The following is a 15,182-nucleotide window of genomic DNA, read 5'->3' on the forward strand; positions in this document are numbered from 1 at the left end:
AGCTGAGCGGCTCTCACCCCTTGAAAAGAACCCAGGCGGGAAGCGGTTTGGTGGTGGCAGGGCTGCAAAAGCCCTGGAAGCAGAGCAGGAATATTGGCAGGAATCACACAGAACACTAATCAGACCGAGCACTGAGAGCACCCTTGAGAGACCAGCCGTGATTCGTAAAGTCCGGGTCAGTCTAGCGGAGTATTCCGTGAGGCCAAGGTCCCGCGCGAGCCCAGCCACGCGGGTCACAGCGGCCGGGTGGTGGGCAGCCAGCCTGGCCCAGAGCAGTGGTTTCTCAAGTGCCTGCAGTAAGCAAGTCACGCACATTCTTACACACGCTCACACACTCACACGCACATTCTTACACACATTCACATACGCATGCACATTCTTACACACGTTCACACGCACGCACGTTCTCACACACGTCCACACACACGCACATTCTTACACACATTCACATATGCATGCACATTCTTACACACGTTCACACACGCGCACGTTCTCACACACGTTCACACGCACGCACGTTCTCACACACGCACGTTCTTACACACGTCCACACACTCACGCCTGTTCTTACACAGGCTCACACACACGCACCCATTCTTACACCCGTTCACACACACGCACCCGTTCTTACACATGTTCACACACACACACATTCTTATGCTCATTCATACACACGTGCGTGCGCGCATTGATATGTATACGCTCACACATGTACGTGTTCTCACACTCACATATACACAGTCTCTCACACGCTCACATACACATTCACACACACACTCACACACACCTCTCCCCGTCTGCTCCGTGGCCTTTCTCACCGCCTGATCGGGAGTGTTGTGCTCCTGTCTGCTCTGTCCCCACCCCCAGGACGCAGGCTCCATGGTGGCAGGGAGTTGGCCGTGCTCACCACTGAATGCCCGGGGCCTAGACAGGCGCTTGGCAAACATGGGAGCAGTTGGGAGAGTGAGTGAGTGAGTGAATGAATGAATGAATGAGTGAGTGAGTGAATGAGTGAGTGAGTGAACAAGCGAATGAATGAGTGAGTGAGTCTGGAGAGCAGACAGAGCCCAGATCCCCATCAGCCCTGCGCTGCCACTACGAGGCTTGAAAAAGGGTAGAAAGAATATCGATAAGGAAAAGGTGACCATATCGATGTGGCAAATAACGTGACTTAAAATGAAGACAAACAGCAAAGTTCACGGGCCACTAACGGCCTGTCAGCGGGGTTGGGGGGGGAGTCAGTGAGCAGCGAGGCAGGCCCAGCCCGCTGCGGGGTCCACTCAAGGGCCCTCCTGCCTCAGCCCCCTGAACCCCCACAGACAAATGCCGTGGGCCCGGGGATGTGGGTGCAACCCCAGGCGGCCTGACGTGTGCCCCTCGGGGAGACACGCCGTCGTCTGTGGGGCCGCGGGCTGGGTACGGTGTTGTTTCCTCCCTGCAGACTCATCCGTGTCAGTGTTGGGGGGTTTTTTAGTTATATGTGCTTAGAACTTGCAAGATGCAGTGGCTTGACATTTCCTTAGGAAACTAAAATCTAGCAGCGGGGCCGTGGTTTGATGTCCGCGCGCTGACGCTGATGGAGGAGCCCCTTGCCGTCCGGGTGGAGCTCTTGACACCGGGCTTGGGGGGCCGTCGGCAGGTCGAGCACTGGGTCATCAGCGCTGGGGCCGCCGGCGAGCCCGGCGGGTGGGATGTGCTGTCTGTGGCTTCGTCTGCTAAGTGGACCAGGCCGCTGTGACTTGGGGATGATTCCAGAGAGGCCGCAGGCCCGTCTCCTGTCAGCCCAGGTCAGGTGCAGATGCTAGGGCACCAGGTGGGCTCTGCTGCGGTGGCCCAGGCTCTGTGATGGGCGGGTGACCCCTGCCGTGACTTCCGTGTGAACTTTGTTGCTGTTGCTGGGCAGGTTTATGCTACCGCATGTCCCCAACTTACACACCTGTCCCTTCTTTTAATCCCTGCTCTGCCTGCGGTCTCACCGGGCAGCATGGTGGCGGGGCCTGTGCTCAGGAAACCCTCGCGTTGCGTCTCTGCTCGTCCACCATCCAGCGGTGACTTGGGGAGCATTACATCGCTTCTGCATCTGGTTCCTTTTGGTGAAACGGGAGCTCCTATAAGCTCTTCATGGGGGACCCGGGAGGATTCCTAGTGCGGTTGGAACAAATGCTAGTCCCTCCCTGTCTCCTTCCACCTGTCCTCGAAGAGCCCTGGAGCTCCAGCTTTCATTGCCAGAACCTCGAGCCCTGCATCAGGGCTCTGGCCAGTGGCGGTGGGGGTTGCAGTGCAATGTGGGGTGGTCGGGGCATGGGGAGGACCAGAGTCCCTGTGCTCCTCCCTCTCCTTCCATCCCCTCTCGGGGGCCTCTGTAACAAATTAGCAGGCGGCGGGGGCCTCAGCGTCCCTGGGGCTCCGGGGAGCCCTTCGCCCTTTCTAGTGGCAGCTGCAGGCGGCCCTCGGCGTGGGGCAGCATACCATGCTCCGCCTTGTCTCCACACGGCCTCCTCCCCATGCCTCCGCGTCAGGCGTCCCTCCTGTGTCAAATACCTGTCATTGGATTCAGACTCTCAGTCCAGAGTGATGTCCTTGACATCCTTCTGTAAAGAACTTGTTCCCAAATAAGTTCACATTCGTAGGTGCCAGAGCCTCAGACATGGATGACACAGCTTTTGGGGGGTGAGTCCACAGTTCGCCCCACTACACGGTCCCTTCTGGGCAGCTACTGTGGGACCTGAGCCCACCCTCAGGAAGCATCGTTGGTTCGCTTGGGTGCAAGGGAGGAAGGTCAGCCAGAAGCTAGCACCCTTACTCCAGAGAAGCTCCTTGCTGGAGAGAACAGAGCCTCGTTTCGCTGTGTGCAAAGCCTTGATGATCAGAATAAGGGGGCCTCCAAAAAGCTTATTAGATTCCGGATTTCTTTTTCTTTCTCAAAATGAGATTTGATTTATCAATTACATTATAAAATTAGACTGTGAAAGAAATAAGATGCTCATTTTTCAATTTTCAGACATGTTAAAGGGTAAAAAGGTATAAGCTGCACCCCCTGCTGATATCTGTGGTTGACACTGTGGCCTGTGTCCTTCCAGCCGTCCCTGGAGCTGTAAGGGTGGGAGTCCCTCTGCACCGACGTTCATGCCCATCCCGCACCAGGGGACCCTCTGCGTCACCCTTAGCGGTTGCTGGGGCTCTGGTAGATGACTGACCTCTTGGGTTTTCAGCCGCTCTGTGTTTCGGAGGTTAGGTGGTCTCCGGTGTTCAACAAAGGGAGCCACGAGCACGTTCTCTCTACCTGTCGTGCACAGGGGGGCTCGCTGCCGGCGTGTGGAAGTGCCCTCACGCACACAGGCCAGCCTCTCTCTGCGTCTCTAACTGGGGGCGCAGTAGATGTCCCCCACAAGGTGAGGCCTGGGAGGTGACCCCTGGCCCTCCTCTTGCCTGTTTGTCCCGACACAGGCCATGTTCGAGCTGGTCACTTCCGAGGCCTCCTACTACAAAAGCCTGAGCCTGCTTGTGTCTCACTTCATGGAGAATGAGCGTCTGAAGAAGATCCTGCACCCGTCTGAGGCGCACATCCTCTTCTCCAACGTGCTGGACGTCATGGCCGTCAGTGAGCGGTGAGCCACCTGCCCTGGGCCTTGTGAGGCCAGGCTTCCAGAAGCTTCTCACCTGGGGCACGGCTGAAGCTGGTGGCAAGGGCTCGTTACACTGGCTTCTCTGCTTGTGTGTTTGGAATTATCTGTAGTAAGATATAAATAAATACGTAAACCCAGCCGTCTGCCACCCCTCCCAGCAGGGCGGCAGATCGCGTCCCCTGAGCAGGGCTGCTACCTGCAGGTTCCTTCCCATCACCACAGGGCTCCACGCATCCCCTACCGTCAGGCAGGTGTATGGTGGGTGTCCTGACCAGGTCCAGGGGGTCCGTGCGAGCTGCACTTTATCCTGGTGTCCTAAAACCCTGGCTGGGCGCATGCACGGCCCCAAGACTCTCGGGGGGCCGGTGCAGAGCCCCGTCCCGGACGTGTGCCTTCTCTCTCCAACTGGATGGTGTTTGCAACCGTTTGTGGAAGCGGCTTGGGACCTGTGCCTCCGTCGTTTTGCCTGTACGAAGGATGGGAGAGGCTTAACTGGAGGCGGAATAAACCACCGTTAACTGATTCTCGCAAAGAAGAAAAGGACACCAGTTGTACTGGGAAGATAGAACTTTCACCGACCATTTCCCGCTGGGTTGTGGAGTCTGAGGCTCCAAGTGCAAAACTCAGCTTTGGATGAGCTGGTCCAACTGCGCACGTTCAGATGTGAAGCCATGGTGTGGCAGGAGGGGCCCCTCCACCCCTGGGGCACCCCGGGCACTCTGTGGGCCCCCCGTGGGTCCCTCCTCCTCCGCACGGACACCCACCTCCTCAGGGCAGCCCCGCCCAGTGGGCTCGGGCACAAGGTTGCTGAGAGACCCCTTGGCCGCTTCACCCTGTTGGGGAAAGGGAGTCTTTTTATTTATGTATTTACTTACACTGTATCGTGGAGACTTCCAGACACGCAGGAGTAGAGACGCCCGTGTGACGAGCCCACCCCCGGCCCGGCATCTGGGTTTGCCCGCATCCCCAGCCCTCCCCGCCACCCACAGGATCCCTCTGAAGCAAATCCCCGTCGTTGCCTCATCTGTGAACACGCCAGCATGTGTGTCAAACATAAGGCCCCTTTCTCTCTCTTTTAAAAACACCCCTAATGCTCTTACGCACCTAAAAACACTGGACAAATAATTCCCTGATGTGACCAAATGTGCCCTCAGTGTGGGGATCACGTCCTGCCGCGTCTGTGGCTTTGCACGAGCCGGGCCCGGGGGCGGCGATGTGTCCTGAGTGTCCCTGTCAGGTGCCCTTAACCCGAGGCGCCCCCCCCCCCCGCAGGTTCCTGCTGGAGCTGGAGCGCCGGATGGAGGAGAACATCGTCATCTCGGACGTGTGTGACATCGTGTACCATTACGCGGCCAACCACTTCTCCGTGTACATCACCTACGTCAGCAACCAGACGTACCAGGAGAGGACCTACAAGCAGCTGCTGTGAGTGCCCCCCATCCCCGGCTGCGGGCTCTGGCTCCTCCCACCGGGACACCGAGCCGCGGTCCTCGGGCCTCTGCTTTCCCAGCGTACTCCAAGCCTGGCATGTTCCAGGGCCGCGGGGTCACTAGAGAAATGTTAACCCCACGACCATCAGCCATGGTGCCCACGGGACCTGTGTCCAGAACGGCTGGGCTGAGCTCTGTGACGCTTAAGAAAGAGGGTTTGAGGCCGCGAGGGCCCCTCGTGTCCCAGGAGGTCGGGAAGATGGTTTGAACTAGAGCTGGAGGCAAGGGTGGGGCAGGAGGGCGTCTTGGTGACGTCCCAGCAACACCCTTGATTTTGTCACTCATCTGCCCACTTGCCAGCTTCCCTGGGGTTTCGGTTGATGAGGTGATTTTCCAGTCAATCTGCCTCTTTTGACTGCCTCGCACGCCTGTGCCGCGCTCCAGTGACAGTTAACGGTGACGTGTGCTTAGCTCCGCTCAGGAGCGCCGCGGGCTCCCTGAGAAGTCACATCTGAATGTTACACTCCCCTGGGCCTTGCCGGCAAGCCACGCCGCTCACTGTGGACGTTGGAAAACTTGAGCATTCAGGGTTTGGTGTTTTACGCTTGGGGGTTGAAAACTAGGATTTGAGGGAATCAGGACACCAGTTCTGAGGACAAACATGGAGGCGACAAGCAGAGAACAGGATCCCGGTGTTGCAGGGCCGAGGGGACAAGGGTGTGCCCCTCCAGCCAGGTGGGCCCGAGGGCAAGGCGGCGAGCCGGCGTCCCTGCTGACGTGCCGCCCAGCAGGTCCCTGGAGCCCGTGTCAGGGCGGCCCCCTCTTCCCACTGCCGAGCCACCTGCAGACAGGACATCCCTCCGGCCCTTGTCCCCAGCCTGCTGCTGTTCCTGTCTCTCCGTGGGTTCACCTTGCCGCCAGTCCCTGCTGGGTAAATCACCAGATCCTGCGTCTGAGTCATAGACTTGGCCACACGAGGAATTCTTACCTTCCCACATGTAACATATTGTGCTAAGTTTTCGTGGGCCAGCCATGTGAAGCCACTATTGTTACTTGACTTGTGCGTGAACAGTTGATTTTCCAGTAAAAGAAAAGAAAAATCAACGTGTGTTCCGTGCCCGTGGGCTGTCCGGTTCCTCCGAGGCTGTGGACGTACTTCTGATTCACGCCTCCTGCGAGCCAGAGCCCGACTCTCACGTCTGTGTCCCCCAGCCAGGAGAAGGCCGCCTTTCGGGAGCTGATTGCGCAGCTGGAGCTGGACCCCAAGTGCCGGGGGCTGCCCCTGTCCTCCTTCCTCATCCTGCCTTTCCAGAGGATCACACGCCTCAAGCTGTTGGTGCAGGTACCAGCCTCTCCCACCCGACGTGCAGGCCGGGCTTGCGTATGCCTCTCCCGCTGCAGACCGTTTCCCTCGGTCGTTCCAGGCTTCTGCTAGTTTTCTAGGAAGTCCGTTTGTTCCACAAATCCTAATGAAGCTCCTACTGTGTACCGAGCAGTGGGAGACTCAGCTGCTGTTCCCAGCGAGCCACAGTCCGGGAGAGGGATCGCGAGCACGCACAAGGAGGAAGTGGTCATGGCTGTGAGGACAGTGAAACGGGGGTGGGGGCACATGACTGGGAGGTCACTGCCTGGTCACCACCAGGTGCGGGTCAAGAAAGACTCTTAGACAAGTGACATTTGAGCTGAGACTTGGCAGACGGACAGGAGCCATTCAGGTGATAGATAATTGCTTATGCAAAGGCCCTGGGGCAGCGAGGCTCGCAGGCAGGAAGGCCAGTGGTGAGCTGAGGGCACTTGACAGGAGTGAGTGCAGAGATGTGGTGAGGCCAGTGGGGGCCCTGAGGGACCAGGCAAGATGCTGGCTTCATTCTTCAGCAGGACGGGGCGTCGCCTGATCTAACTCCTTTTGGAGAGAGCACACAGCGCTGTCTGTGCAGAGTGATGGGCAGGAGAGCAGGAGTGCAAAGGGGAGAAGGGGTCAGGAAGCCATGGCAGAAGGCAGCTTGGCCTGGGGGTGAGGCGGGGAGTGGGAGTGGGAGAAGGAGGGGAGACCCTGGAGGGAAATCAGAATTGAGAGGCCCACTTGAGAGGAAGAGTGTGAGCTGGAGCGTGAGGGATGGAGCAGCCCTTCCCGAGGTGGGGAAACAGGCTGGGAGAGGTCGGGGTTCAGTGTGACCTTGCTGAGCAGACGACTGAGCAAGCGAATCTCCACCACGATCAGAGCTAAAGGGAGAAGTCAGGGAGGGGCCTCTCGGCATCGAGGTGGCATTTAGTGAGACCATCAAGGAAGGAGAGAAAGGGGTCCCAAGACCCAGCCCTGGGGACAGTGCCCAAGGAGGCGAGGCGAGGAAGGAGGAAGCCCAGGAGGGCTGGGGCGAGGGAAGCCTGAAGAGGGGACATTTCCTGAAAGGGCATCATCTCCCATACGGCGGGGACCCAGTGGCAGCGGGAGTGGAAGGTGTGGCCCTGGCCGTGGCTCTGAGGGCGATGAGCTGAGAGGGTGACCTGCGAGCCACAGTTAGGGGAGCTCAGAGGTCGGACGGGGGGAGGCCGAAGCCCTGGGCCAGCTAGCTAGCTCCATGGCGGCGGTAGTAAGGACAGATTGCAATGGGGGGGGGGCGTGGAGGGATTGGGGGGGACAGGGCCCAGAGGCCTGAGACCAAAGAGAGAGACAGAGAGGGGCGTCAGAGGAAGCAACCCCCCACCCCCAGGACAGCCTGAGAGAGCGCTCTGCGAGAACTCAGAGAACTCAGGGAGCACGCAAGTCACAGGACACCATCAACGAAGGGGTTACGTGTGATTTTTTTTTTTTAACTTGGAAAAAAGGAAACAGAAGACGGGGAAACATTTAAGAAATGATAGGAAAAGAGCATATATGGATATATAAAAATCTTAATTTTTATACAATGAAAACCAACAAAAGTAAGATCAAGACCTACCTTAATGTGTTGAGGAAGCCCGGGGGCAAGGGGAGGCCGGGTGGCGGCGTGGAGCCATCGGGGAATGCTTTCCGAGGAAGCATGTTTGAGGTAAAGGTCATGTAAGCCTCATTTTGTTAATTCAAGAAAATCGAACTGTTGGAAAAAAGGCATTTTCATCAGAAAAACCAGAGTTAAAATCTCAGGGTCATTGGGACTTGGCTACAAAAGGCAGTCCCAGGGGCAGGGCAGGGCAGGCCCCCCACCATGCCGCCCCGAGCGTTGCACACCCCTTGGGCCGGGGCTGGCCTGAGCGTGCCCATCCCCTCCCTGCCGGGCCAGCACGGGGCACCAGCGTTGCTTTGATGTCCTCGTTGAGCTCCCCTGGGGATCTCAGGCAGCAACTAGGCCTTCATGGTTAAGGCTCTGGGGAAGCCTGCCTGTGGGTCAGGGTGCTCGGTCCTGCGCCCTCTGTGGGTTCTTCCGCGCCCCAGTTGGTCTCTTCATTGTGCCACCGCTGCGTGGGGGCGGGGCGGGGAGGAAAGGCCAGCCGGGATCCAATTAATGCAGATTTTCCTGTGCTCAGAACATTCTGAAGAGAGTGGAAGAAAGGTCTGAGCGTGAGTGCACGGCCTTGGATGCCCACAAAGAGCTGGAAATGGTGAGCTGTGCTTCCTCCTCCCTTCTTGTCCCCAGTGGACTGTGTTCCTTGTCCGGACCCCCGCCTTCTGGTCCTGCTTCCTCCTCTGTCGCCGCATCTTTGGAAAGTGCAAATTCATTTTAATACCTGCTTTTACAATCAAAAAGTCATTGAGGGGCGCTTGGCTGGTTCAGTCAGGGGAGCACGTGACTCTGGAGCTCAGGGTCGCGAGTTCAAGCCCCACATTGGGCATAAAGATTACTTCAAAAAAAAAAAAGAAAAGAAAAGAAAAGGAAAGTCACTGAGTCGCCCAAACAGATCAGGTGAGGCCTGAGTAGAGCGCCTTGCTGTCGCTGTGCCAGGGTCGGCCGGGCCACAGCCGTGGTGACCTCTGCTGCCCCCCACAGGCCGTCTCTCTCACAGGCCCCATGCTTGTCCTTGCCTGCTTCTAGTGTCTTCCCTCCTGGTACGGCCCAGGGAGCTGGATCTGGCTCTTCTTGTGCGCTGACACAGCCCTGCCCTGTGTCTTCCTCCCCATGCCTCTCCCCGTGTCTGGGCTGCTCCCCTCCTGTCTGCGGGAGGACTCACTGGCCCTGCCAAGCCCTGGGCTTTTTCTGCCCAGAAGCGAAGACGCCATGTCCATTCCTCACCCTTGGAGAAGCGGTTTCTCTTGGGAGTTGCCGGCAGAGTTATGGGTGTGCCCGGGGTGGGGGTCAGCACGCGTGTCCGTCCTTGCATGCGCGGCTACCGTGGATCCTCTCCTCCGTCTCAAAGTGCCAGTGACTGTGATGGGTGAGAGCCTGCTATTGGGGGGCCTTTCCTCTTCTTGTACCAGAGGTAGCAGCTCAGTAAAAGGACTGGCCTCGGCGGGCATCTGATGGCAGTTCTAAGCCATTGGAGCTGCAAAGGCTGCTTCTCACTGTTGTCTCCCTGGCCGGCGCCTCCTCCTGTCCCTTACCGGTTGGCCACTTGGCAGCTGGTCGGGGAGGGTGAGTGCCCCGGGAGCCAGGCAGCATCTTTCAGGGCCCTCTGCCCTCCCCTAGGACCCACGCACCTGATCAGGCGGAGGGTTCATCCCCGCCCCCACTGGGCCCCAGAGGGTGAGTCCTGTGTGCCGGGGGCCAGCCTCTCTGTTTCTTAAGTACTCTGCTGTCACCTCTCTTTCCTTCCTGTCTAACGAAAGCTATGCTTGTGCTTCTCGTAATTCACCTTTTTCTTAACAAAGGTGGATTTTTAGGGGCGCCCGGCTGGCACAGTCGGTAGAACATGCGATTCTTGATCTCGGGGTTGTGGGTTCGAGCCCCTTGTGTGTAGAGATTACTTAAAAAATAAAATCCATAAACAAATAAAATAATGGTGGATTTTTTTAATTTATTAAAGTAATTGATGTTCAATACAAAAAAAAAATTGAGCAGGTGCCCACAAGTGAAAGGAAGAGGGTAAAGATGGCCTGTCACCCCACACCTCGCTGCTGGCATGCAGGTGCCCGCCCTGGCACACCTGCACATACAACTGCAACCTTCGCAAAAAGGGACTGTGGTTTCCAAGCAGGCTCTGCTCTGCATTTTAGTGCATGTAAAATTATTGCAGTTTTTAATGAGTTCGGCCAGAGCAGAGAGCCGTAACGAGGAGCGGGCCAGCTGGTCTCAGCTGCAGGCGCTGTCTGCCACGCTCTGGGGCCTGCGTGGACAGAGGAAGTGGCCGGGAACAGCTGGCTGCCCCTGGCCTCATGTGTCCCCCTTCTTATGCCAGGTGGTAAAAGCGTGCAACGAGGGCGTCAGGAAAATGAGCCGCACGGAGCAGATGATCAGCATTCAGAAGAAGATGGAGTTTAAGATCAAGGTGAGCCTGTGCCCGTCCGTGTGTCGCCAGCCCAGCTGGGCGGGCCGGGGGCATCTGTCCCTGGTTGAGTTCAGTGATTGGCCACCCTCGTGTCTCAGTGCAGTGGCACCTTCATTGACGTCTCTCTTGACACCCCTAGCTGCCCCTGCCTGCCCCCCTGACCATGCCATCACATTGGCCTGTGCTTACGGGGTGCAAGACCCTGGAGCTGCCTGCTCTCATTTCTTGGTTGTGTGACTTTGAGCAGTTCGTTGACATGAAGCATATGACAGGGACCATTCCAGGGATTCTCACATGGGGGTCGTGAGGGGGGACTGAAAATCTGACAGCAGTTACCGACCTCCCTGATTTTATGTCAAGCTTCAGTCATCCGTGAGCCCGAAAGGCCCCTGGGGCCTGGTTTCTGGTGACATGGGCACATGAGGACACCATGCCCACTGAGGGTCCCTGAGGTCCTGCTGTGTTTAGGAACTGAGCCCCAGCTGAGGATGCAGACATGGCCTTCTGGGCTCCCCTTATGTCTCCCCCTGCTGGCTCGACCACTGGGTGCCAGGAGCCTCCCCCGAGCCACGCAGCGGGTGCCTGCAGACCTGGCCGGCTTGTCCCACGGCACCCAGTTCTCTCCTCTCCGCTGTGAACTTGGCTCCTCCTCTGATTCTGCAGGTGCCCACACACACACACCCACACACACCCATGTAGAGACTCGGGTCCACGTGGACACACTTAGACACAAGCACATGCACAACAGACAAATGCACAGGCGCACCCAGGCACAGATAGGCACACACAGCCACACACATGCACGTGTACCTGGGAGTGTGTGCGCGCGCACACACACACGCACACACACACCCCGCCCTTCCTGCATTTGCCCAGGACTACTCCGTCCTTCCACCGCACCCCCAGGGCCGCACCCCCTGCTGCTCCTCAGGTTAGCACTCCAGTGACGCAGGTGGGGTGGGGGAGTCGTGAGGGGAGGCCTGGAGGGGCACGGCCTTTCTGACGGCATCCCCCCACCCGCGCAGTCGGTGCCCATCATCTCCCACTCCCGCTGGCTGCTGAAGCAGGGTGAGCTCCAGCAGATGTCGGGCCCCAAGACCTCCCGAACGCTGCGGACCAAGAAACTCTTCCGGGAAATTTACCTCTTCCTCTTCAACGACCTGCTGGTGATCTGCCGCCAGATCCCCGGGTGAGCAGCTGGCCCCCGCCCTGGAGGAGGGGGCTTGGCCGGCCCCGGGGCTTTGGGCAGGGCAGGCGGAGCTCGGGCTACCCCCTCGGTCACCGTGGGAGGTGGCAGTCTGGGGGTGAGGGGGACCGGTGTTCAGGTGGGGCGCTTCCAGAATGAGGTGAGGAGTGACCAGAACAGTAGGGCCAGCAGGACTGGGGGTGTGGGGTTCCCTGGGACTCAGGGGCCTCCTTGGGACCAACACACCCACCCTGCCACCCTGGGTCCCCAGAGACAAGTACCAAGTGTTTGACTCGGCCCCACGGGGCCTCCTCCGCGTGGAGGAGCTGGAGGACCAGGGCCAGACGCTGGCCAACGTGTTCATCCTGCGGCTGCTGGAGAACGCGGATGACCGGGAGGCCACCTACATGCTGAAAGCGTCTTCTCAGTGAGTGCCCCGCGCCGCCAGCCCTGCCCCTGATGCCCGAGGCGCCTCCGAGTCCCCTTCCCAGGTGGAGCAAGGCTCGGGGCTCGGCACACGCCTGGTGGTCCACCGGCCACCAGGGGCTGCCATCAGTTGGGGGCTTTGTGTCTGTGTGTGTCCCCTCGGGGAAGGGGCCTCTCTTTCCTCATGAGATGTAGAACCCTTGGGGCCACGCTGACCAGTGCGCCACACCCCGGGGTGGTCCCAGGGCCATCGTATCACCCCTCTGAGCAGTCAGGCCCCCTGCCCTGCAGCCCCCGGGCTCTGGGACAGCCAGGGTCAGTGTGGAGAGAGGTTCTGTGAGCCCCGTGTGGTGCCCAGCATTTGTCCCCACTGGACAGAGCTCACAGGTCACACCCCCATCTCAGTCCAGTTCCCACCACCCCGATGGGGACAACGACAACCTCCCTGGCTCCATATCTGAGAGCCTGAGGCTTCAGGGGTGTTTGGGGTGTCTCGGACGGCTCTCCCTCACCAGCTGACTTTCACGCATGTCAGGGAGATTCTGTAGGGCTCCCCATGCCTCGCCCCTGGATTCTGCCCCCCCCACACAGCTGTCCTGCTGTGGCCTTGTGGGATGCCTGGCACCACGCCCGGAGGGAAAGGGGGTTGCTCTGTGGTTTTGGCAGTGTCCTCCTCCATGTTCCAGGAGTGAGATGAAGCGTTGGATGACCTCACTGGCCCCCAACCGGAGAACCAAGTTTGTTTCCTTCACTTCCCGGCTGCTGGGTAAGTGTCCTCAGGGAGGAAGCGGCCGCCTGCAGGGCAGGGCGGGCAGGTGCGGGGCAGGTGCTCTCTGCACTCCTGATGGGGCAGTGCCTAGGAGCCGGCCGTTCCAGAGGCCAGCGTGGCTTCCCCCGCCAGAAGGGCCCGAAGACCAATCCGGGTGGAGAAATCAGTGTCACTGAGCTTCACAAACATGTGGCTGGTTAATAATGAAATAAGTCACTGGGTCTTAAGTAACAGGTCCCACAAGGAAACCAGGAGGAATTTGGGCCCAGAAGGCAAACATCAGTGTTCTTTTGGGGTAGCCAGCTGTCTGAAAACCTTTAAAATATAAAAGGGTGCGGGCCCACCTGCCTCCCAGAGAAGCTGCTAGCCCTGACTGCGCTGAGTCCCGGCCCTCCCAGAACAGCTCCTGGCACCACATCGCAGGTCTGAGAAGTTCCTTCTGAAGTCCAAAATAAGCCCCCCCGCCCAGCCCGTTCATCCCTTTACCCATAGATTGTTTCTCTTCAGAGCCCCTGGCGGTTTAAACCATATTTTCTCTGGAGCCAAACCCTCCTCTCCCTCAAACAGACCCTTTCCAGTGGCTGTGGGAATTCGCACTGCTCTGTCAGACAGGCGTGCCTGCCCGGCTAACCTGGGGGGTGTCCAGGCTTTGCCGGGTACGGAGCAGGACGGGTGACACGGTGACGAGGACGTGCCGCCTCCCTCTCTCCTCCCTTCAGACTGCCCCCAGGTCCAGTGCGTGCACCCGTACGTGGCCCAGCAGCCGGACGAGCTGACGCTGGAGCTGGCCGACATCCTGAACATCCTGGAAAAGACTGAAGACGGTGAGGCCCGGGGCTGGGTGCACCTCCCACCCGCGCCACCCCTTCCCCACCCCCGCACTCTGCACCAGTCTGAGGGATCAGGTGGGGGTGTCCGAGCCCCATGTGCAGAAGCAGACATCACGAGGCTGAGGCTCCGAGACAGGCTGCCCAACAAGAGGGTGATGGCGGTATTCCAGACACCAAGTGGTCAGCTTGGTTACCTCTCCCTTTTGGGGGCTGCCTTGCGGTCTCCTGGCTTCATGCTGAGCAGCAGACAGTTGCTGAGGGCTCAGGAATGGGTTCCAGTCAATATATTTGGGACACACCGTGGCACCCCAGGACCACGTTCCCCAGGAGGGTGTCAGGGCAGTGCTTCCACAGCTTGTGGGAGAAAACCCAATCTGAGCGTGGCCAGCAGTGGTTCGCCGAGCAGGTGCCCTCTGGAAAGGCCGGCTGGGCTCCTGCACCTCCCTCACCTCTCCTCCCCGCACAGATGAGAGCCCTGGCTGGGATGGAGGCTCAGCCCTCAGCCTCACCCCCACAGCCTGACCCTCCCAACCTGTCCCTACACAGGGTGGATCTTTGGCGAGCGTCTGCACGACCAGGAGAGAGGCTGGTTCCCCAGCTCCATGACTGAGGAGATCTTGAATCCCAAGATCCGGTCCCAGAACCTCAAGGAATGTTTCCGAGTCCACAAAATGGATGACCCTCAGCGCAGCCAGAATAAGGATCGCAGGAAGCTGGGCAGCCGGAATCGGCAATGACCCCCGGCCCAGGTCACCAGCCTGGCGGGAGGACGCGGGCGGGCCGGAGCAGCCAGGCAGGCCAGCCCCAACGGACGGCGGAGGGGCTCTGGGGGAAGGCAGGCGCCTCGTGCAGGAGTCACCCCCACCCTTCTCCCTGCCGCGTGCTGAGTGCTCATGTGTCTTGGCCCCTCGCTTGCAAACTGGAGAAAGGGTGCCTACGTCTTTCCTCTGCTGCGTTTAGAAACGAGAAAGTGTATTTTAAACAGTATTCTACCACCTCTCCCTCTTGTCTCAGAGGGGGTGGAAGTGGACTGGCATGCTCCAGGGGCCTTCCCAGGCAGTGCAAGAGGCCCCAGCCCTGGGCTGTCCCTGGCCGAGGGCAGGCTGGAAGGATTGTCATGACCCCCTGCACATGTCCTTCTCTACCCTGGAAGCCGTTAGAACTCACCAGGCGTGCAGACGGACCGCCCTTGCCTGAGCTTGATGAGCAGCCCTTGGTCTCTGATTCAAACGACCGAGAGACCAAATGCCTCTGTCCTCCCCCTCCCCAAGCCTCTGCCAGCCTCTGGCTGCACGGCCAGGCCCTGCTTCTTGGCAGGCCTACCAGAGCTTGGCCGAGGGCCTATGCCACCTCTGGCTCCCTGACAAGCTGGATATAACTTGTGTCTTCTGGCCCCTTCAGGAGCCCAGGTGTTGTGAGGAATGAATTGGTCACTGCATCCTGTATCGGTTTTGGTTCCGAGAAAAGCAAATATCATTTTTGGCTGCATTAAAAGAAGCATCATGTATAAAATAA

General features: G+C 58.9%; 1 protein-coding gene across 1 annotated transcript in view; it reads left to right on the plus strand.

Moving 5' to 3' along the window:
- Positions 1-15,182, plus strand: part of NGEF (neuronal guanine nucleotide exchange factor) — a 36,911-nt gene extending 21,729 nt beyond the window's left edge. Inside the window, exons 4-13 of the mRNA XM_040638927.1 lie at positions 3,448-3,608; positions 4,899-5,051; positions 6,269-6,398; positions 8,561-8,635; positions 10,367-10,456; positions 11,482-11,645; positions 11,914-12,069; positions 12,755-12,834; positions 13,557-13,661; positions 14,214-15,182. Of these exons, the coding sequence (XP_040494861.1) occupies positions 3,448-3,608; positions 4,899-5,051; positions 6,269-6,398; positions 8,561-8,635; positions 10,367-10,456; positions 11,482-11,645; positions 11,914-12,069; positions 12,755-12,834; positions 13,557-13,661; positions 14,214-14,404 (1,305 nt within the window). The 3' untranslated portion in view covers positions 14,405-15,182. The remainder of the gene's footprint in view (positions 1-3,447; positions 3,609-4,898; positions 5,052-6,268; positions 6,399-8,560; positions 8,636-10,366; positions 10,457-11,481; positions 11,646-11,913; positions 12,070-12,754; positions 12,835-13,556; positions 13,662-14,213) is intronic.

Source organism: Ursus maritimus, unplaced genomic scaffold, assembly GCF_017311325.1.
Source record: "Ursus maritimus isolate PB19 unplaced genomic scaffold, ASM1731132v1 scaffold_1, whole genome shotgun sequence".
Lineage (NCBI taxonomy): Eukaryota > Metazoa > Chordata > Mammalia > Carnivora > Ursidae > Ursus > Ursus maritimus.